The following is a 22,618-nucleotide window of genomic DNA, read 5'->3' on the forward strand; positions in this document are numbered from 1 at the left end:
CTCTTCAAATTCAGAAAACTTTTGCATATATTTTTCTTGCGTACGATCGATCCATGCAGGAGGACAAATATTTGTTTGACGACGATGCGATAAAACGATAGTTCGAGGAATGATAGATGCGGGGAAATTTGGCATTGGTTTAGATGGAACATTTCTGGGACCCAATCAATTGAACGATGGATATGGGAGAACTATACAGGTTCTGCTGTAATTTGATAAGATCGCATTGTCTGTGATGCACCAGTTAAAAGATGACACGTCGATGTAGCTGTTAGTTTACACTTGGGAGATGATGAGATACTCTCAGCCAGCATCTGGATTTTTATTAAATATCCTTTTGTTTTCTTCCTGGTTTTACATGGCACTGACTAGGGGAGATCTTATAGTGATGATGGAATAGGTCAGGGCTAGGACTGGCAAAGAAGCAACTGAGGCCTTAAGTAAAGTTCAGCTCCAGCATTTGTCTGGTGTGAATTTTTTTTTGTTTTTGATATTTACTTTACCTCGCACCGACACAGATAGGTCTTATGGCAACGATGAGAGGAAAGGCTTAGGAATAGAAAGGAAGTTGCTGTGGCCTTAATTAAGGTACAGCCCTTACATTTGCCTGGTGCGAAAATGGGGAACCACGGAAATCCATCTTCAGGGCTGCCGACAGTGGGGTTCGAACTGCAATGTACCTCTCTCTCTCTCTCTCTCTCTCTCTCTCTCTCTCTCTCTATATATATATATATATATATATATATATATATATAACTTATACTGACTGACTGACTGACTGATCCATCATCGCCGAGCCAAAACTACTGGACGTGAAGAAATGAAATTTTGGGGATACATTCGTATTACAATGTAGGTACTCACTAAGGGAAGTTTTTTGGATATCCCGTCGCTAAGGTTGTGAAATGTGGGGTGGATTTTTAAAATGTATCTAGGGGAGGTTGCCCCAGCACTGGACGCATCCCAGTACCGGACAGTGGAGGTTTACACATTCCTTCGCTAGATGGAAGCACTTGATAGACAAACATGTGTTAGGGAGACACAGAGGAAAGCAGACGTTCGCGCGACTTGCTTGTAGAGTTTACCATGGTTGAGATATTCGTTGTGAAGTGCGCGTCACATACTACTTGTACTACACAGTTAAATTTTACAGCATCTTTTTACCCTCTTTATGTGAGTTAAAGAAATTATGTATATATTAGTCCATATTCTATGTGAATAGAGGACAGGATAATGTGCTTCGATAAAAGAAATATTCATTGGGTATTAATAGTAAGCAATATTCTTTGACCTCTCACGTGGCCTCAATACCGGACACTGTGTATGTCCACAGTAGTGGACAGAAAGACAGAATCCTGTGACAAACATACTAACGCTGTCGTTTCTTTTTAGGGATACTTAATGAGATGGATGCACACAAAAAGGGAAAGTGGAGTGATGAAATGATGAAGAAGGCAGTTGATGGTGTGCTCGCAGGGGGAATTCAGCATTAGGAGAGCATCTGAACACTTTTGTGTCCCCAAAAGCTCTTTGGGAGATCGCATTTGTGGCATTAAAAAGGGCGACTCGATTAAAAGGGTGCCATCAATGGGTAGATTTCATAAGACATTCAACAACGAGTTGGAAAATGAACTTGTTAACCATCTCAAATATCTTGACGGTTGTTTCTTACCCATGAACAAAACCAAACTTTTAACACTAGCATATGACCTTGCTGAATACTTCCAGTTACCACACCAGTTTAACAAAACAAAAAAAAATCGCGGGAAGCAAGTTTTATCGTGGATTCATCAAGCAGCATCCAGAATTTTCTTTGCGCTGTGCTCAATCAACAAGTTTACAGAGAGCACAAGGATTTAACAAGGAACAAGTGGATGCTTTTTATGTCAAATTGGAGGAACTATTAAGGAAATATTCCTTCCCTCCAAACGGAATTTTTAATTGTGACGAAACTGGTGTCAGTGTTGTGCATTCGAACACATTGAAAGTTCTATCCGTTAAAGGAAAAAAACAAGTCAGCAAGCTGACGTCGGGTGAACGACGGAGGAGCTTTACAGTTATGCTTTGTATTAACGCTGCAGGAGACCAGTTTATCCCCCCTCTTCGTTTTTCCCAGAATTCGAATGGTTCCAAAGTTGACCAAGGACGCACCTGATGGAAGCATCCTTGATGTACAAGACAGCGGTTGGATCACAGTTTCAGGCTTCCTGAAATGGTTGAAAGCTTTTGTTGAGAGAACTACTCCATCAGAACAAAGTCCAGTTCTTCTTATCTTGGATGGTCATAGTACTCACGAAGACCTCGGAGTTGTTCTGTACGCAAAGAAGCATCATGTTCATATGTTGAGTTTGTCCCCCCACACCACACACAAGCTCCAACCTTTGGATCAAGCAGTTATGAAGCCTTTTAAAACTGCATTCAATTCAGCATGTGAGGTGTGGATGAGCAAGTATGGAAGACATGGATTGAAAATCACTGAAAGAGACATCTGCGGATTGGTTGGAACTGCCTTTTCAAAAATTTGCAGAATGGATCTAGCAATATCACTGAAAGAGACATCTGCGGATTGGTTGGAACTGCTTTTTCAAAAATTTGCAGAATGGATCTAGTAGCAAAATCAGCATTTCAGTGCACAGGTATCTACCCATTCACTAAGGATAATTTTACAGAACTGGACTTCCTCCCAGCGTCAAACACCAGATCAGTGCCAGAAGAAGATGCCACAGTGATGCCAGAGTGGGTAGTGCTTCTCTTCAGCCACAGCCACCTTAGGAAACTTGAACACCTTGCCTGTGATCGTCCCACAACAAAACACTCCCCTCGTCAATATGGCTGTTTCTTTCACTTCTAAAGCCTTTCAAAAAGCCATCGATCAGATCTCCCCTGTGACTGATGTTTCGAAGAGGAAAATCACTGTCTGAAAAAGTAGAGGAGAAAAAAAAACGAGATTTTGACATCCGCGCCTTACAAAAAGTTGCTGGAAGAGAAAGAAGAAGTGAAGTAGCTAAAGAAAGACAAACAAGAACAACAAAGGTAGATAAAAGATAACATTGGGGAGAGGTCAGAAAGAGTCAAGGTCAGACATCACTGTTGCAAAAAGGAGGATTTAGTTCGGAAAAGAAGAATGGGATAGGAAAGCAGATGAAAATGATTCCAAGAAGACAGTGTGTCTCATTTGTGGAGAGTGTTTTGAGGAGGACTGGTTGCAGTGTTGCACCTGTAGTGGTTGGGCTCACGTTGCGTGTGCTGATAGTGATAACGTTGATCACTTTGTGTGTGAATGTTGCAAGCTATGACTTAAGTGATTCACCTGAAGTAAATAACCAACTTCTGTATCATAATGTCATTTGAAATTGTATGTGTGTGTTGACTATTGATATTTTTTGTGCTTACGATAATGCGTCCGTTACTGGGAACAGTTTTTTGAACGACATCATTAGTACCCCTTTTTATATTTCAAAATTACACTATTAAAATATCAGATATATCCACTTTTCTCGTATTACCATATTACATATGTTATCCTTTATCCTCAGAACTGGGTTTTATATTAATTCACGGAGAAGGTTTCCATAAAATAGACAAAAGGCTGAAGTGTGCGGCACTGGGGCAACTTCCCCTATATCTCAAAAGCTGAACAGTTTAAAGACTTGAAACTTGGTATTTAGAATCTCCATTAAAAATAAAGAAACACATAGTTTTTTTTTGTTTTTGGAAAATCCACTTAAGGGGTGGTGTGCGTGAAGAGAAATGAACGTAGTTGAATTCTCTTTATGTGGATACTTATATATCAAATTCTGAAGATGTTACAGACATGAAAATTGGTATTTTTAATCTCTTTTAAAAATAAAGTTACACATACTTTTTTGTTCTTGGGAAAAATCACTTGGCGGTTGTGGGGAGGTGGGTTAAAGGACTCAAAGAGGGGTTGAATTATTTTTATTAGGTTACTGGTATCTCAAAAACTGAAGATGTTACAGTCATGAAAAATTTTATGTGCAATGTCCCTTAAAAATAAAGTAGCACACATTTTTTTGTTTTTGGAAAACCTACTTGAGGGGGGGGGGGTTATTGAAGAGAACTGACAAAAGGCATGAATTTTTAAAATGAATATATCTCAAAAACGGGACATGTTATCAACGTAAAAATTGGTATTTTTAATAATCTCTCTTAAAAATGAAGTAACATAATTTTTTTGCTTTCAGAAGAATCACTGGGGGTGGGGGTTAAACGGATTGAAAAAGGGGTTGAATTAATTTTATTAGGAAACTGGTATCTCAATATCTGCAGATATTACAGACATGAAAATTTGTATTTGCTTTCTCCTTGAAAAATATAGAAACACTCATTTTCTGTTGGGGGAAGGGGAGGGAATCAACTTACGGGGGTGTAAAAGGAGTTGAATTCTTTTTATGTGGATACAAATAAGAAGTGGATTTTAGAAATACACCACTAAGGGGTTTTGACTGGGGGATGAGGAATGATGACAAAAATATAAGTTTATATGAAACAGTTTTTATTACAAAGTTAAAATATCAAATGATATCCTAGGTGTTAAATAAGAGAAGGTTTGAAACAAATTTAACCCCTCAGAGAGTTAAATGGGGGTTAAGATCCAAAAACAAATGTATTAATTTCTTCCTCTGAAACTGTTTTACCTACGAAGACAAAATTCCAAATCGCGGAATATATTTTAAATCGTAGGTATGAAATTGGAAATATTTTTAAACGTTCCACTGCTAAAGTGCCAAATGAGGTTAGCTCCGTAAACTAAATTATTCATCTCTCGAAAACAGTTTGGCATACAAAGTTGTAATTTTACGAGAAGGGTCTTCTTTTATGTCCCAGGTGTAAAATGCCGTATACTTCGAAACATTTCTCCCCTAAGAGGTTTAGATGGTAGGTGACTCTCAGAAACACAATATCCATTCTTCTGAAACTGTTTCAGTCACGAACATAACTTTCTTATGAAGTGTGGTCTTCTATATCCTAGATGTTAATAAATATTTCAAAACATTCACCCCTTACAAAAGTATTCATTCCTCCATTATTCGACGTATAAAATTAGAATTTCACAGGTTGGTCGCGTTTACGTCCTAGATGTTAAATCAGATATGGTTTAAAACCTTTAAATTCTTCTGTACGAGGTTCGAGTGAGTGGTAGATAATAAAATTAACCCTGGAATGGTATGATGCTTAAAACTTACCTCATTGCTATATCGTATTTTTTACGATCTTGAGAAAAACGCTTTTTTTTGGTAAAAATGGAAATGAAAAATCAAAACTTATAGAACATATTTTAATTTTACATACTTTTAAAAGATGAAAATACATTTAATATAAAAGAAAAGTTTATTGAGGAACAATGTCAAGCATTGTCTAGTCGTCGACGTCACCTAGCAGTTAAGTCCATCTGAAAAATTGAAAAAAACATTGAAATTAGTATATTTAATTTCAAAAAATAAATTGTATGTTTCAACCGAGGGCTAAATGATCAAAAAGTTTTGGTAATAGCTCAAAATAAATCTTACTTGCAATGATATGATGTCTTGATGATGCAGTTGATTCAGGCGCTGCAGATTTTGCAGATATCACCGCGGTGCTCCGCGCAGAACGCAGTGTCGTACTTGTTGCAGTAGTTGGCTGTCATTCTTCGCTTGTCAGCTGGGCATAGTTTACAAGTTATCTTCTTATCCATCCTAGGAAGAGCTGGATGTGCTGCTTCTTTTCGGCCAAGATCACTGAAGACCATACTTCTTAGCTCCCTCGGAAGATTTCTGATAGTCAAGCGCTGTTCTAGCCATGGAAAAACCAACTGCTGATAAAACTGATTCAAATAAGCTGATCTTGTCATGGTTTGTTCTTTTCTAGAACTCAAGACCCTGTTCAAAATAATAAGTGAGTTAACTCCTCCGATGTCGATCAAGTCATAAAAAATGCAGAGTGGCCATCTTCTTGTTTTCCTTGCACTAGATCGGACTGAAACCATTTGGTCAAGAGTATCTACTCCTCCTTTGGTCTGGTTGTAATGGTCAATCATAACTGCTTTGCCATCTTGATTCACTCCCTTGTCTTGGTGCATTGTGGAAATAAGGCAAACTACCTTGTTCTTCTTAGCCTTGTACGATAGAAGTGGTGTCGTGTTGCTGAACAGGTATTTTGCATCACCAGTGTCCCTGTTCTTTGTTGATCTCATACTCAAAGGTACCTCTGGTTTGTTTAGACGGATCGTTCCTAAAAGTGTCAGCTTGTAAGGAGCCTTGAGCAATTCCTCAGCCAACGGAACGGTTGTGAAGCAGTTATCCATTGTTATGTTGCGGTTCGATCCATGGAATGGGGCCGTTAACTTTTTCACATAGTAGTGGGAAAGAGGACCTTCGACAGTTGTGTTTTGTTTCCCTAAGTATGGCTTAGCAACTAACATATACTTAGAACCTGCATCACAAACCATAACAATTTTTAGCCCATATTTAGCTGGTTTTTTAGGCATATACATTTTGAATGGACATCTGCCTCTGAATGCAAGCAGCTGTTCATCAGTGGTGAGATACGGGCCAGCCTCGTTGTTGTCTATGCTTGATTTCATGAAAGCTTCCCAAAGGTCCCTTATAGATGCGAAGCGATCCGTCGCTACTCTCTCAGCTCGGGTAGTTTTGTCATCTAATCTGAGACAATCTAATAAAAACTGGAATCGCTTTTCACTAAAGCAAACTCTGTAAACATTACCACTTACACAAGGATCAAACATCATTGCTGTATTTAGGCTATTGTCCTTGTGGAGAGCAGAGAATATTTGAATTCCCAAGAGTGCCTTTATCTCTGTGGGAGAGGTTTGACTGTTTGAAAACTGAATTGTTTTGTAGTTGGCTTGCTTTCTCACCATTTCTTCATTTGTATGAGTAACGATAGAGTTCACCATAGTGTCAGTAAAGAACAACTGAAACGCATCTAAAGGGGTTAGAACATCTTTACTGCTGCCTTTAGGCCATTGTCGGATATTTACTATATTTCTAGGGGTATTTCTTGTACTTACGGTTGGAGGATTTTCAGTCTAGGAATAACTGTTTTTTCCTTTGATTATTTTTGTCGTTCGTTGTGGAGTCGAGCTTGCAGATCCTGAAGAACCAGTAATAGTAGTAGCAGCAGCAGCAGTAGTATTACTACTATCAGGTCTTGATTCATCAGATAGAGTTGTAACCGATTTTGTCCCACAACTACCAGAGGGACGAGGGGTGTCAGGAACTTGTGTAGTAGTGCTGTGTGGGCCAACCACTCCTGATATGTACATTGAATTCTTTTCATTTGTTGAATGACCACGACGTTTTCTCTTCAATTGTTCACGAAATTCATCATCTGAGGATTCATCTGAGTTTGAAGGTATATAGTCGTCACTCCCAGAGTATGCTAAAATGTCATTTTCCGACTTGCTTCCGCTATCTCCTTCATCTTCATTAGTATCAAAACTATCACCCTTTAAAAGTTTGTCACTCTCCGATGGTTACAAAGCCATTTTATAAAAAAACTAGTAGTCTAAAAAACAGCGTAAAACTCGACAAAAATAAATAAAAATATATACGTAATATAGCCTATGGTACTAATTTTCAACACACCAAGTCACCAACAACGACGACGAATATTTGATCTAACAATTAAACTTAAATTGAAGGACAACACTATACAAAATATTTACACAATCGGTATGATATCGTAACATTCACGAACTGACGTCAAAAGCTCTAAAACAAGAGCTTCCAGCACGACGGTTGCACGTGCACTGACCTTGTGAGTTGAGTGGGGGAAGACATTGGGAGGGCCGGAAAAGTCCGTGCTGAAACCTGTTCTATGCAATCAAATTTGTGTTACGTTTCGTGAAAATTATGACATCATACCATTCCACGGTTAATAGTCATTCCCCCAAAACTGTTTGATGTACGGGCTAAGAATGTATTTTACAGGCTCTGCTGACAGTGTACTCTCCAAAATGTAAAACCTTGAATAATAACTTTCATTTTTAAGCCATAGCGAAGCACGAGTATCTTGCTAGGAGGAAATAAATTGACTTTCCAATGCCATATATCAAGTAAATAATATTACATCAGTCTTGGGACTAGTTTCAGCCACATAGTGGCCATTTTCAGCCAAAATAAAAATTAAACAGCTCGTGTGATAACTAAAACATATGTATACAAGACAAAGACAATGTTGCAGGAATAATTATAACATTAAAATACATATAATAACAAAAATTATGGTCGTGATCTTCTTGTCATAATATGAGGTCTTTGAGTTAGGACTTACGGCAATGAAGTAAATCTGGAAATGATAGCCAGAATTAGGAATGAATAAACAAACAGAATATAAATTAAAAAGGAGAAAAGTTATTCATGAGGCTCACCTCTACATTGAAAGGTAGAACAAACACTGACATGCTGGAGGAAGCAGGTAGACCATGGAAATGAAGGAGTAGGTAGGGAACAAGCACTGACATGTTTTAGGAACCAGTCAATGGAAACAAAGGTGTTGGTAGGTTGCGAGAGGGAGGGGGATAAAGCAGGGAGGGGTGAAGGGGTGTCTAAAATGGGGCTGAAGGATGTGGAAAGAAAGACTACTGCCGAGAGGGTTATTTAAAGAGTTATAAAAGAAAGAATTCTTTTTATCTGAGACGTGATTACCAAAGATAGGAATTAACAGGTTAATTAAAATGTTTTGATTTCTGTGAAATTTCATTTAGTTTGAAGTTAGGATAGAAGAACTGTTCCAGATGGATATAACAATTTTCCATAACTTTTTGTATAACTTTCAGAATTTTCATGTCCAGGTTAATATTAGTGAACTTATGGTTAGTGTCATCCATGGCCGAAAATCTGTTATATTTCAGGGCATTAACATGCTCTAAGAATCGTGTATGGAAGCTCCTGCGTGTTTGACCGCCATAAGATGCGTTCACAATTATTGCATTTGAGTCTATACACACCTGACATGGTGAACTTGATGCTGTGATTAATAGAATTGGTATTGTGTAAAAATCTGTGTTTCTGTTACAAGTTTTGAAGGCTATTTTGACATCATGATTTTTAATATGTTTGTGATGTGGTAGACTTGTTTATTACTAAACGTAAACGTAGATAAAAAATTGTGAGTTTTTCTTTTGTTAGGGTGGTTGAAGGTTAGCGTTTATGTTTATTAATTATTTTCTCTATAAAGGAGCTGTTGTAGCCATTAAATATAGGTATACTGCAAATGGTTTTTAATTTGTTTTATAAGTTCTTCTTTAGACAGTGGGATGTAAGGCATATTGTAAAACTATTTTTCATCAAATTCTTTAACTTGTTGCTCAAAAGCATAAGTTCTACTGCGCTCGGGGCTGCTTTCCTCCTAGTGTTGTATTTGTGTGTACTCAGGTCTGCATGCTTGGTGGAGGGATGGGGAACAACAGCTGCAAAAGGAGGTGGAGGGGAAATGTTCCTTCTAAGTGGGGGAAAATTCTTCCTTCTGTAACATTTCGTTATCGACGTGGAGTAGGTTTAATAAGGGAGTTATTGAATCAAATAAAGGATTCCTATTTTCTATGTTGTCATTCAGACATCGTTTATTGTTATGGAACTTGTCCAGGAAAATAATTAGTTTCTCTGTTGTATTCATAAAGCACTCTTTCTTCACTCTTTTTATTACTTCGAGATCTGGTTCCATTGAAGTATATATACGTCCAGCCTCTTCCATGTGGATACTCATAGTGGATAATTTTTGGTGTTTACTGTCATTTACTTGTTCCACATACCTAGTTGCGAAGTCTTGTCCAATTTGTCCAACATACGCTGCTCCACAGCTACCACAATTAAGTCTGTAAACACCTGAATCTGCACAGCTACTGTTTTTTGTTTAAAGTTAAGAACTTCATTTTCTGTTTTTTGGGTTAATTTATTGTATTAAAAATGTATTGGCTTTCGTATTATGGGTGGAGTATGCCACATGGACTTTCCTTTTTTTAAATACATTTCCTATCTGTAAAATTGCAGGATTATTATATGAGAAAACAGCATGGCCTGATTTTTTATTTGTGCCCAGGGTCAATTTTGAAAGAAGTTTCCTCTTTACCTTACGATTTTATTTATAAACTTTACATCAAAACGATTGAATGTGGCTACATTATGTAATATTTCAACTCTTTGGAACGTTCATCTTAGAAAGGGGTAATGTAAAAGCTCGATATACTGGACTATAATAAGCTGCTTTCTTATGGCCGGCTGGATGCATAGAATTGCATTTAATTACAGATGAAATTCTCTTTATCTCTGATAATAGTGACGCCTAAAAAGTTTATGGAATTATTTGCCTCATCCTCAGCAATGAATTTCATGTTTTTTTTTCTTGCGAAGTAAGATACAGTAGAGTCTCGTAAATCCGAACTAATTGATCAATGAATGTTATTGGCTTTACGTCCCACTAACTTCTATTTCGGTTTTCGGAGACGCCGAGGTGCCGGAATTTCGTCCCGCAGGAGTTCTTTTACGTGCCAGTAAATCTACAGACACGAGGCTATCGTATTTGAGCACCTTCAAATACCACCGGACTGAGCCAGGATCGAACCTGCCAAGTTGGGGTCAGAAGGCCAGTGCCTCAACCGTCTGAGCCACTCAGCCCGGCGAACTAATTGGGACCGGAGTTTGTTCGGATTACGAAATTTTCGGATTAACCGGAAAATGTTTTCTAATAATAATGTTATTGTTTTTATGTCCCGCTAACTACTTTTACGGTTTCCGGAGACTCCTAGGTGCCGGGATTTTCTTCCACAGGAGTTCTTTTACATGCCATTAAATCTACTTACACAATGCTGACGTATTTGAGCACCTTCAAATACCACCGGACTGAGCCAGGATCGAACCTGCCAAGTTGGGGTCAGAAGGCCAGCGCTTCAACCGCCTGAGGAAAATATTTTCTACAATACTGTACAGTACATACTGTAATTTGAAATGTCCATTCTTTAGCAGTTACATTAATAAAATACTGTATAAAATTACAGTAGGGTAGTTAAGAATCAGTAGAGTAGAAACCGACAATGAAAATGACATTACCGAGTGGATGGAAGCTGTCTGGCATCAATTACAAACAGACCAAGAAATTGTAGCTATGGTGGAGAAAGAATATGGAGTTGATGAGGAATAGAGTAACGACGAAGAAGACCACAATGAACAACTAGCGTCACATTGAGATGCCGTGGCAACTTACGCGTAGAACTTGCCGTTCGCTAGGTCGAGCAAACTCCCCTGCTACGCCCACTGATGTGATGTTTATGAGATGCTGGTTTAACACTGCACCTTCGAGTAGGTTCCTATCACTACGACAAAAGAAACTAACTTTGTAAAGATAAACGACCAGTGGTTGATGGTATATGATATGCAGTTATGTTTTATTATTAAGTTACTCTAGTGAAATATGACTAATAAAATGCAAGTAAATCTTCATTCTATAGTAGGTTCGTTCATTTCAATAAGGAATATTTCAGTTTGGATTAATGGGGTTCAGATTAACGGGACTCTAGTGTATTGAAGAATATCATGGCTATTCTTATTCCTCTGGTCAATGACTATAAACATGACATCAACAAATCTCAACCCGATATCTTGTCCAATAATTTTAGTACAGTGAAACTCGGTTAAGAAGTTCCCGCATAAGAAGTTTTCCCGCCTAAGAAGTGTGATATTCTTGGTCCCTTGATCAGTTGCATTAAGACATATGTATATTTTTCCCGTTTAAAGTGTTCTGTTGTAAATATATTTCCCGCTTAAACAGTTCAGATTTTAGAGCCCCTTGAGATAGAAAACGTCCGCTCAAAGCAGCCCGTGGTTAGAACCCTCCAGTCTCCGCGCAAGTTGCACCCTGTGTTAGACCGTGCGCGCGCTCGCGGTGTGTGTCTGGTGTCACGGAACATGTGCGGGCCTGCCACGGCCATATGACGTCGCGCTATGACAACACGGACAGCAGATGCTCACTCTCGACTTGTGGAATCGAATCGAACCCATCAGTCAAAATTTCCACTCCACCGTTCCATCTAGCGGAATAAAATCGAACGGGATTCTACGTAAGAAACATAAAGTACGCAATGAATGATTTGATAAAACTTTAATGCAGTAATTTGCGGGCCGCGACAGGGTGAAGTCATTAATCGAGGTGGCCTAAACATTAATTAAAAACCGTAAAGTGCATTTGCCCACAACATTACTGTTAACCTACCACAAAACTGAATATTCTAACCTGTCTGATTTTTCATTCCCTTGCTTATTTCCTTCCAGGCATTCTGTCTTACGTTGTTGCAATAATACTTGTGGGCCTTGCCGTAGAGGAAATTACGTTTTTGAACTAAACTGATAAGATTTTCCGTGTCTATTATTAGTGAGATGAATAAAAACAACTTCGCGACTCTATGCAGGAAACAGCCGATTTGCCAGCAGCCAGCTGATACACATGCCGCCAAACAGCCGACCGAAAGATCCCGATCGTGTACGAAGTTGAACGAATGTTGACAGACAACTGGGTGTTGAGGGAGGCACACATAGGCATTGCAATACCACGTGTTGGCATAAAATTGAAAGTTATTTTTAATTTTACCTTTATACGAGCTAAACATTGTATTATCGTGTTACTCGTAATTATTACATCACATTATTAGAACGTAGCACAAGGATGAGGAGACATGAAATAAAATTCTCGCGGGGAAAGAAACTGTTTACGTTTATAGATGTGCTAGCGTTGCTACTGCACCTTTATCTCTCCCACGTAATACCCCGGATACATTTCCATGCACTAATTTCTACCAACTTCGAACCTGTGTTTCTTTTCTTCATTACCTATAGCATGAAGAGGATTGAAGCGGGAAAATAAACTCAATACTGGCTTGGCCATGCGGTACTTGTGAAACAGCCAGAAACTACGCCCGTTGCCGTGACAACCAGTAGGAATGCAGGGGCGATTTAGGCCTAGATTCTAAGAATCTCTTAAGAGTAAGTTGCTAGATTTCCCATTTGCTGCCGTTATCCTTGAAGCAGGTGTCAGGGGTGTGAGGAAGATAGAAAGCACATGCTAACAAACTAGTACACGTCTTGTCTTTGCTTCTTGTAAGCCTAAGCTACGGATTGCCAAGCATAGTGTAGCGTCGTAATTAGTATGAATAGGAGTAGGTGAAGTTAGTTGTACTTGTAATGTCAACGTACAAGCTTTTTTTTTAAAGTGAAAATGAGCGCAACTCAGAGGAAAGAGATCAAGCGAAAGGCACTAACAAAAAAAGACCAAGTGGAGATTATAAGGAAAGTGGCGTCATCTACACTTTCTCGTGTTGCTTTGGCAAAGGAGCTGGGGATGCCGCCGTCTACTTTGAACGATATTATAGCGAAGAAAGAAGAGATATCTGCTTCTGCAGGGAATACTTCAGCAAATTGTAAGGAAGTTAAATCTGAAAAGTACGATGAAATAGAACAAGTTCTGCTAATATGGTTTAAACAACAGCGAAGTTTAAACATACCTTTCAGTGGGACTATTGTGCAGGAGAAAGCCTCATGCAAATTAAGGGTACCTTTTACCGCGTCGAGCGGGTGGCTGGAACGCTTTAAAAATCGAGCCGGCATCGTTTACAATGCCGGCCCCGTGGTGTAGGGGTAGCGTGCCTGCCTCTTACACGGAGGCCCCGGGTTCGATTCCCGGCCAGGTCTGGGATTTTTACCTGGACCTGGTTCGAGGTCCACTCAGCCTACGTGATTAGAATTGAGAAACTATCTGACGGTGAGATAGCGGCCCCGGTCTAGAAAGCCAAGAATAACGGCCGAGAGGATTCGTCGTGCTGACCACATGACATCTCGTAATCTGCAGGCCTTCGGGCTGAGCAGCGGTCGCTTGGTAGGCCAAGGCCCTTCAAGGGCTGTAGTGCAATGGGGTTTTTGGTTTTCGCTTACAAAACAATTTGTTGCGAAGCAGAGAGTGTAAGTTCGGAGGGAAGGGAAGTGTGGAAGGACATGGTTCTGCCTGCTAAAATAATCAAACCTTGCAACGTTTTTATATAACTTAATATGTTCCCTTCTCTTATCAAATATATTTATAATATGGTATGTTCAATTATTTTACTTTATCTCTAAAAATATTGTCATGATAATCAAATTTTTATATTGTGGCTTTCTGTAAGCAGCTTTTATATATCGGCCTATTTCGGTATTGTTCACAAACAAGGAAATCTGTTGGCTGTGTGTTTCACAGTACAGAATAAGTTTTTGGGCATTACCCCTTTTAAGAAGTTTCCTGCTTAAGAAGCTTTTTTTTGCAGTCCCTTGAAAAACTTCTTAACAGAGTTTCACTGTATTTTCAAAAAAATCTAGAAAAGTGTCTGTTAAAATCCCAGAAGCCAAGCATGCAGACCTTACAAGCACACACAGATACAACAGTAAGAGGAAAGCAGCTCTGAACAACGTAGGAGGCTTGGTGTAAGTCAGGCGTGAGGGGTGTCTGGTGGTGAGTAAACTTGAGGTTTCATTAATCACGACAGCCAGATCACTTTCATTATCGAGTTTCAAACTTTTGTTCTCCTTCCCAGATTTGGACTCAATATCATCATAGGGAGTTGCTCTCCATCTCAAACACAATCAGTCCATTTCATCTGACAAAAAAATTCCCCCTTTCCATTCACATCAAATGTTGGATGTTACAAGAATTTGCACAGCTGTACTCTGCTGTTTCATTTATTCATCTGGAAACTTAAGATCCTTTCATCTTGGAATAATTTTCCAAGTGGTGTTTTGTGAATAACATATCTTTTACATCAAGAGATGTCAAATAGTGACAATGAAGAGAAAAGCAATGACTCTTTGGAAGTTTAGACTTTATATCTAGTCAAGGAGAAGTTATTTTTAATATGAGTCTTTAATTGTGTTTTAGTTATGTAACCTTTTTTTTTTGTGCATATTTCAACTGTCAATCAAGATCACGGCTGGTGTTTTCTATGAAAAACGAAACAGGTACCGACAAATTTTAAACGAAATTACTGTCTTATAATCTAAGGAAAATCATACACTTTTAACCTGTTCAGCGGCACGCCGATAAATTCACGGGTGGCGCACTCTTATCCATAACGTCGCTGCCCGAGAAATTCTTGTTTAGCTGCAGTGTTCAATTCGCAGTTGCCCAGTAATTTCTCGGGTACTGTAATCTTTCAAAAATGCTTTCCAGCATTCTCAACAGATGGCAGGAGGGTTTCCAGCTGTATTCATGAAGTCTCTAGCCTAAAATATGCCTTACCGGGCGAGTTGGCCCCTGCGGTCAGGGGCGTGCAGCTGTGAGCTCACATCCGGGAGATAGTGGGTTCGAATCCCACTGTCGGCAGCCCTGAAGATGGTTTTCCGTGGTTTCCCATTTTCACACCAGGCAAGTGCTGGGGCTGTACCTTAATTAAGGCCACGGCTGCTTCCTTCCCATTTCTAGGCCTTTCCTTTCCCATCATCGCCATAAGACCTTTCTATGTCAGTGCACCATAAAGCAAAATAGCAACAAAAAAAATATGCCTTGATCTTTTCTACTTTACATACACTATTTCTGGCCAGCTGACGAGGTAAACAGAAATGGCGAGCACGAAGCGGAAGAGATGTTTGAAGACAAAGTAAGGAACTACATCGAAGATTAATCTTTAAGTGGCATTAGTATTTCTGATAACAGTGATAATGATTCTATTGATTCTTCAGATGATGATCTCCTTAGTATTTCTAGTGAAACTGAAGAAGATGATATGTCAGAACTTAAGGTGATGGTAAGAGATATTGAACATACAGAAAATGTGTAAGCCTGGGGATAGTGTGCAACCTAATATCATTCCATTTACGGAAAATCCTTGTGTTAGGTTTGGATTATTACTGCAGGTGAGTGCAATTGACTGTTCTGAATGTTTCTTATGGATGAAGTTGTAAATTTGATAGTGACCGGAACTAATTTGTATGCTAAAACTGTATTGAAAAACCTGTAAATAAATTTCTGCATACAAGGGCACAGTTTTGGAAAGAAACAAACTCTTACTAAATTTGGCAGTTTATTGCATTTGTGTTGGTGGGAATAAAAAAAGCCCGAAATAAAAATACATTGGTCACAGGTCAGTATTCTCAAAACACCAGTATTTTATGAAACCATGTCACGGTCCTACTGTTAAAAAAAACTGTAAATAGAGTGTAAAGTAAGTTTTTATTAACTATGAATAATATATAAATGTGTTCCCTTAATAATTGTTACTCATTCCTTGCTTCCTAACAATATACAATTTCCTCTAGAAAAGCCTCACCTTTCTGGCACAGGAGGTCTGCCAGAACCCACCACTGAAGGGGTTAAAGTGGTGGAAAGTTTTAATTTCTGAAATGTACACGTTGGAATTTGTTATAGGCCTATATAATAATTCCACTACGGACCAAGATGAAATTCATTACTTTTAAGAGTCATCTGACTGAACATTTTGTTAACAGAAGCATGATTATTTAGTTTTTTTTATGGCCGGATGCCCTTCTCGATGCCCAACCTCAGTTGAGGAACTAATGAAGGTGAAGGTATTGCTCTTGATCTGAGAAATAATTTTCTTTTCAGCAGAGAAACAGGTACAAGAGATATTTTACTTAGTCTACTAAGAATTTGTAATTATTTTAACCTTTTTTCTGGCATGTCTTACTTACTGTGTTATGCTGCATTTGTTTAATTCTGATTGTATTTCTTAACGTATTTTTTCATTCTTGTATTTTGCAGTTGGCTCTCAACCTAGCCCAACTAAGGCAGAGAATTCTTCTCCCACCACTGGGAGTGTTAATAATCCTCCCTTTGGAAACCTCAATAATGTAGGAGAGTCTGGGTTAGATGTCTTAAACTCGTCATCCCCTGAGTTGGCTGCTCCAGAACTAGTCCCGGCAATATCACCTGTGAATGTTCCGCAGCTTCCTACATCAACAACGGACGCATCTCCAACCCCAACCAGTGTATCCCAGCCGTTTGTGCAGGATACTCCTCCGAAATTAACTCCAGTGCAAGTGGATGCTAATAAACCACGCACTGATGTGCCAAAACCGGAATTCAAAGTTGCGACTCCACCTCGAAATAGCAAGAGGAAAAAGGAAACTAAGGTTGGTAATTAACATATAATTATGTAATTCTGGATTTTATAATTACATTACACCAGAGTTATTTTATATTTTAGTGCTTTTAGCACCTCTTTTTTTTTTTAAGCAAAGTACACTATCTGATTAAACGTATCCGCTTGCGTACCTCAAACTGAACACAAAATTTGCTGGTAACATACTCTCTAATATGATACTGGTCCATCTTTTGCCTTTATCACAACCTCGGCTCAGGTGGGGAGACTTTCTACCAGGTGTTAGAATCTTCCCATGGGAATGGCATTGTATTTTTCCTGGAGAGCTGGAGTCAGGGTACATATTCATGTTGGAGAGTTGGGTCTGGAACAAAGTCTCTGTTCTAACTCATCCTACACTTGTTCCAATGGGTTTAGGTGAAGACTTTGGGCAGGCCAGTCCAATTGTAGAATACTGTGTGTGGCTGGTGGTGTTTTGAACCCATGTGTCTCCCGAAAGCAAAGCTTGGCTCTATAGCTTTCATGTTCACACGTGCAGCCATTCGGCTTGGTAGTTGTAGAATATTATTATCCTTAAACCATTGGCTTACAGAGACTGCTTAATGCCTTGGGGGTGTTATCATGTTGGTGTATACAAGGTTCATTGCCAAACTGATTTTTCATGGTATGCAATACGATAGTATTCAAATGTGTTGGTATCCTTCTGCATTTACTGTGGCGTGCAGTTTTACAGCAGGGCAGAGTCCGTACTGTGAGAAATACCCCCACACCATAATGCCATCTCCATCAAATTTCACTGTTGGTATTAACCCTCTCGCTTTCAAGCTGATGGATGTGTGAAAACTGTCAGGCATATTTACCGTACTATGCACGCACTTCTTTTAAAATTGCATGGAAAGCACACCAGTAAAGATATCAACACGAAAGTCTGTAAACTTATAGAGCATACATCACCTATCAAGTAAGTCATGTGCCTAAATCAAACGGGTTCAATGTTAAAAGAATAAATGTGGAAACAAAGTCATAAATTTCAGATTTTGAAATATTTGGAGTAATTCTGGGAAATGTTCACTGCCTAAGTTTTTCATTTGTGTTAGTAGAAAGGCTATATTATTATATATTATCACAATTATATGTGTAATAGATCCAAGGATAGATTAAAATGTGTAAAGTGATGTATCACTGAACAATGTCAGCCATTTTTGTATAATATACACATTTCTCACTAGAGGTGCTGGATTATCATCTGAGTCATCTACACTTTATGATTCAGACTATAAAACATCATCACTTTGATTCGGACAATAAAACATCATCACTTGAAGAATTATCAAGATATTCCATGATATCATTGTCAGCCGAATGAACTCTCTTCGCCATGTCGCGCACGGTAAATAACTAGGCCTGACGTAACTGAACTATATGTAACACTTCCCAAACACTATGCACCTACTTACCTTAGAAAACTCTTTTCTTCTTCTTTTATGACCACATAGGATCACTTTAGTCAGTTCGTCGTTCAAGTTCTCTTTGAAGGGATTGTTTGAGCTTTGCGGTCCTTCCAGTACTTCAGACGCTCCGATCTTCGTGCCCTTTCCTAGGTTGAAAATATGCGTGTTGTTGGTTTGTTTTGTGTAAGGGTAAAGCGGATATTTGTATTCTTGAGTTTTATGTTCAATTTTATCTTCCTTGTGGTTTATTCTGTTGTAAGGCCTATTTCCTTCAGATCCTCTCTTACTTCTCTGATCCATTTACATCCTGTTGCATTATTTTTTGAGACAAGGTTGTGTTGTACTAGTTGTTTCAGAAGTCTCGAATCCTGCTTCCTCATGGTATGTCCAAAGAATCCCTGTCTCCTCGTACGCATAGTATCTGTAATGGGTTCTAGCTCTTTGTACACAACTTTGTTAGGTATTAACCGCAGTGTCCATCTTTCTGGTATTTTTTGTTGATGCAGGTTCTTCCAAGCCTTTCGATTTTCTGAAGTCTGAACTCTTTATAAACTAACATGGAAACTAAATATATTGTCTATGATACTGCGTAATTTCATTATGAAATCACCACCAAAACAGATTCAAATGCACGCACGTCTGCCACCAACCAGAAAGTAAACAAGACACAGAACTCCAGTGAGCACATATTTTGGACTTTGAGAATATCGATACATATGGATAGTTGGCAGTTTCCATGGAGTATAACGTGAGTTAAAACTGTGCTCTTCTTACTCCTTGCAAAATGCTGCTATCTGCCTCGTAAATAATGAAATAACAATAAAGGCCGGTAATGACTGGTCATTACCACGACACATTTAGATGAAACCGCGGGTACCGATAGTTGTTACCTTGAAAGCGAAAGAGTTCAAAAAAAATTTGGTTGATAGCGTTCCCTGGACATTGTGCATGCTCAAATCTTTCCATCAGATTGCCAGATTTTATTACTGGATTCAACACTCCAAATGACCTGCTTGGTTGCCAATGATGTGGGTCTTTACACTACATCAGGCGGCACTTTTTACTAACTGTAGAACCAGCAAGCATCGATGAATCAGCAATTTTCCCATTTCTGTAACAGTTAAGTCAGTCTTCAATCATTTTTATTTCTTAGTAGCACTGTTTCGCAAACAGATGGCGTGCCGTCTCATCTTGTGCTCCTGGAAGTTTACCGATGCCTCTTACTCATTTTCATCCATAGGAACAATGTCCCTTGTATATGTTGCCATGGAAACAAATGAGTGACTTGCGGCTATATGAACCAAAATGTATCTTGTAATGGTGCTGTACTTGTTATCGCTACCGCTCTTATTTTTAAGCTGTAATTATATGTATCAGGAAGTTAAAAGTGCACCTTGTTGTTCTTGTTTCCATCTACATTATTTTAGTTTTGTTTTGCATCCATAGAGCATAGCTGCTGAAATAACATTTATATCATAAGTACACATACCCACGTGGGTTATAACATGGCTCATCGAAGTCTCTCGGCTGAAAGACTGCATGTTAGGCTGGACGAAATTGACGGTTCTGAATTTGAAGACATAGAAGGTGGGTGAGTGAGTGACGAAGATGGTGAACAGGGAAGTATTAGAGAAATATCTCTTGATACAGATAGTGGAAAGTGATCTCAACTACCTGCTACCAGCATGTATGGGGAGATATATTTTTATTATCAATCCAACAAATACCACTGCATGGACTTGAAACTTACACGAATATTGTGTAGATATATGTGCATCATTTTGTATCTGATGGATTTTGTGTCTCATGTTTCATCTTGAATTTTGATATTGCTTATGAAAGAGTATATTGAAAGAAAGTTACCATTTATATGGGTAGCCTTGACACCAGTGATCCAGTAGAGCCAACTTGACCACAAATAAAGCAGCCAGTAGAGTTCCAGTAAATGTTCCACTGTTCTGAAAAGCAATAAGTATTCACTGTATTGGGACCAAGATGCAAAGTCCAAGCGGAGTATTTTCTTGAAACAGTCCTAGATTTTAAAAAATGGAAATACGACAAGGGAAACAAAAGTGAAAAATTGAATTCCACTCGTAGAAACTACGGGCACGCTATTTCATTGCTGCTGACGGAGCTCGCAGAATCTACGGGCACGTTTTCACTGTTGCTAAAAAATAGTAGCTTCTGTTTCAGTGAGCTGTGACTTCACTAGGATACAGTTGAATGCTTCGATAAGCATAAAATATACTAGTTATGAACATAAGTTGGGAGCTCTTCTTTCAGGCATTGATAACACAGCCACGTTACTGCATAACTTGGGGCTGTGTCATCGTTGACTCTCAGCTCTGAAATGGGCGGGGAAGTACGTACGGTACATGCGGACAGGAAGAGGGTGTGTTTGAGAGGCAGACTCGTTTGTGTAATTCTTGTGAATTTTTAGCATGTCTAATTCAAGTATATGAAATTTCGACAATGAATCCATAATTAATGTTCGTATGGAAGGCATGATTTCTGAAAATGAGGATGAGGGTAACAATAACACACTAAGTAAACATGATGATTCTGGCGCTTCAGGCAAGTAAATGTAGATAATGAGCTATTTTCAGATTGGTGTGAAGTGTAACGTTGTTTCATACTGCTTCTTGAAGTGGATTCTGTAATATGGTTTTAGGCCGCTTCCTAAGAATGTGGGTGTTTCCCGTGTACAGATAGATGACAACCTGCTGCAACTTGATGCAACCCCGTTGTCAAACAACAGACAGTGGGAAAGCAAATTATTGGTTGTAAACAAGGATACTGGTGCCAGTTGACCAATTAGATTAGAATCTGTATTATTGTGTTCCAGTAGATGTGTCCACAATGTTGGACAGATTTCAAAATATTAACCGAACTGGCATCCATAGGTGCGTCAGATTTTTTTTTTTTTCGTTTGTGAAACTTATTATCTTCATAAATTTATATTTAAAAGTTGCTGCACTATAATGATAATTAATACTCGCTTTTGTGTAGAGGAAAGTGTGATCTTTCTAAATATACCAAAAGTTGTTATATTCATACCTTACCCTAGCATTGAAAAAGTTCTAATTTCTGGAGGGTAGCACATTCCAATATGACCGTCTCCAGTGTGTTAAGCCCGGAATCATCTACTACAGCACACATGAATAATACAGGAAAGCATAGTCGAAAATGAAACTTGAAGTGAAGTTTTTAACGCTACACCAGAAAATGAAGTGACCTCTCCCACTTCGTGAATGTAGTTAAAAACTCATCAGAACACATGATGTGAAATAAAGGTTAGGAAGACGTGCTTTCAGAAATGGTGGATGAAGGTAAGAGGACATTACATAACATAGCCTCTTCAACTATTCTTGTCTTCCAATCACTTCTTCCTGTTCACTCTTGCCCACCCCTCTCCTCTTCTGCACACTTCCCTCCACCTGTCTCTTGGTCGTTTTCCTACTATCTCCATTTCGTGCATCCTCCTGGGTGTACTTTCCTGTCATTTTCTTCTTGTGTCCATACCATCTAAGTCCAGATGCCTCTATCCTGTTCTGCAGTGGCTCTTCTTTTAGTATATTGTCCAACTTCTCATTTCTCATCTTATCCATCCTTGTCACTCCTGTCCTGCTTCTCAGAAATTTCATTTTGCTTGCCTGTATCCTAGTCACGGCTCTCTGCTTCATTACACAAGTTTCTATAGTGTAGTAGTATGTCCTGTTTATCACTCTCTTTCTTCTTTGAGGGACATCCTGCTATTTGTTTTACGTCGCACCAACTCAGATAGGTCTTATGGCGACAATGGGAAAGGCCTAGGAATGGGAAGTGGCTGTGGCCAGCATTTGCCTGGTGTGAAAATGGGAAACCACGGAAAACCATCTTCAGGGCTGTCGACAGTGGGATTTGAACGAACTATCTCCCAGATGTAAGTTCGTAGCTGCTCATCCCTAACCGCACGGCCAACTCGCCCAGTGAGGGACGCCCTTACTCCAGAACAGGCTTCCGACACTCTTCAGGACTGCTCCTGCTTGTCTTCCACGTTCCATTGTTTCCTTACCATTTCTTCCACTTCCCT

At 39.0% G+C, this 22,618-nt stretch overlaps 1 protein-coding gene across 3 annotated transcripts in view; it reads left to right on the top strand.

Annotated features, from left to right (window-relative positions):
* LOC136864607 (neurofilament heavy polypeptide) overlaps positions 1–22,618 on the top strand; it is a 382,096-nt gene that overhangs the window by 47,485 nt on the left and 311,993 nt on the right. For all 3 annotated transcript variants that reach the window (XM_067141842.2, XM_067141841.2, XM_068226359.1), the window contains exon 3: positions 16,756–17,126. In XM_067141842.2, the coding sequence (XP_066997943.2) occupies positions 16,756–17,126 (371 nt within the window). The remainder of the gene's footprint in view (positions 1–16,755; positions 17,127–22,618) is intronic.

This window comes from Anabrus simplex, chromosome 2 (assembly GCF_040414725.1).
Source record: "Anabrus simplex isolate iqAnaSimp1 chromosome 2, ASM4041472v1, whole genome shotgun sequence".
Taxonomy (NCBI): Eukaryota; Metazoa; Arthropoda; class Insecta; order Orthoptera; family Tettigoniidae; genus Anabrus; species Anabrus simplex.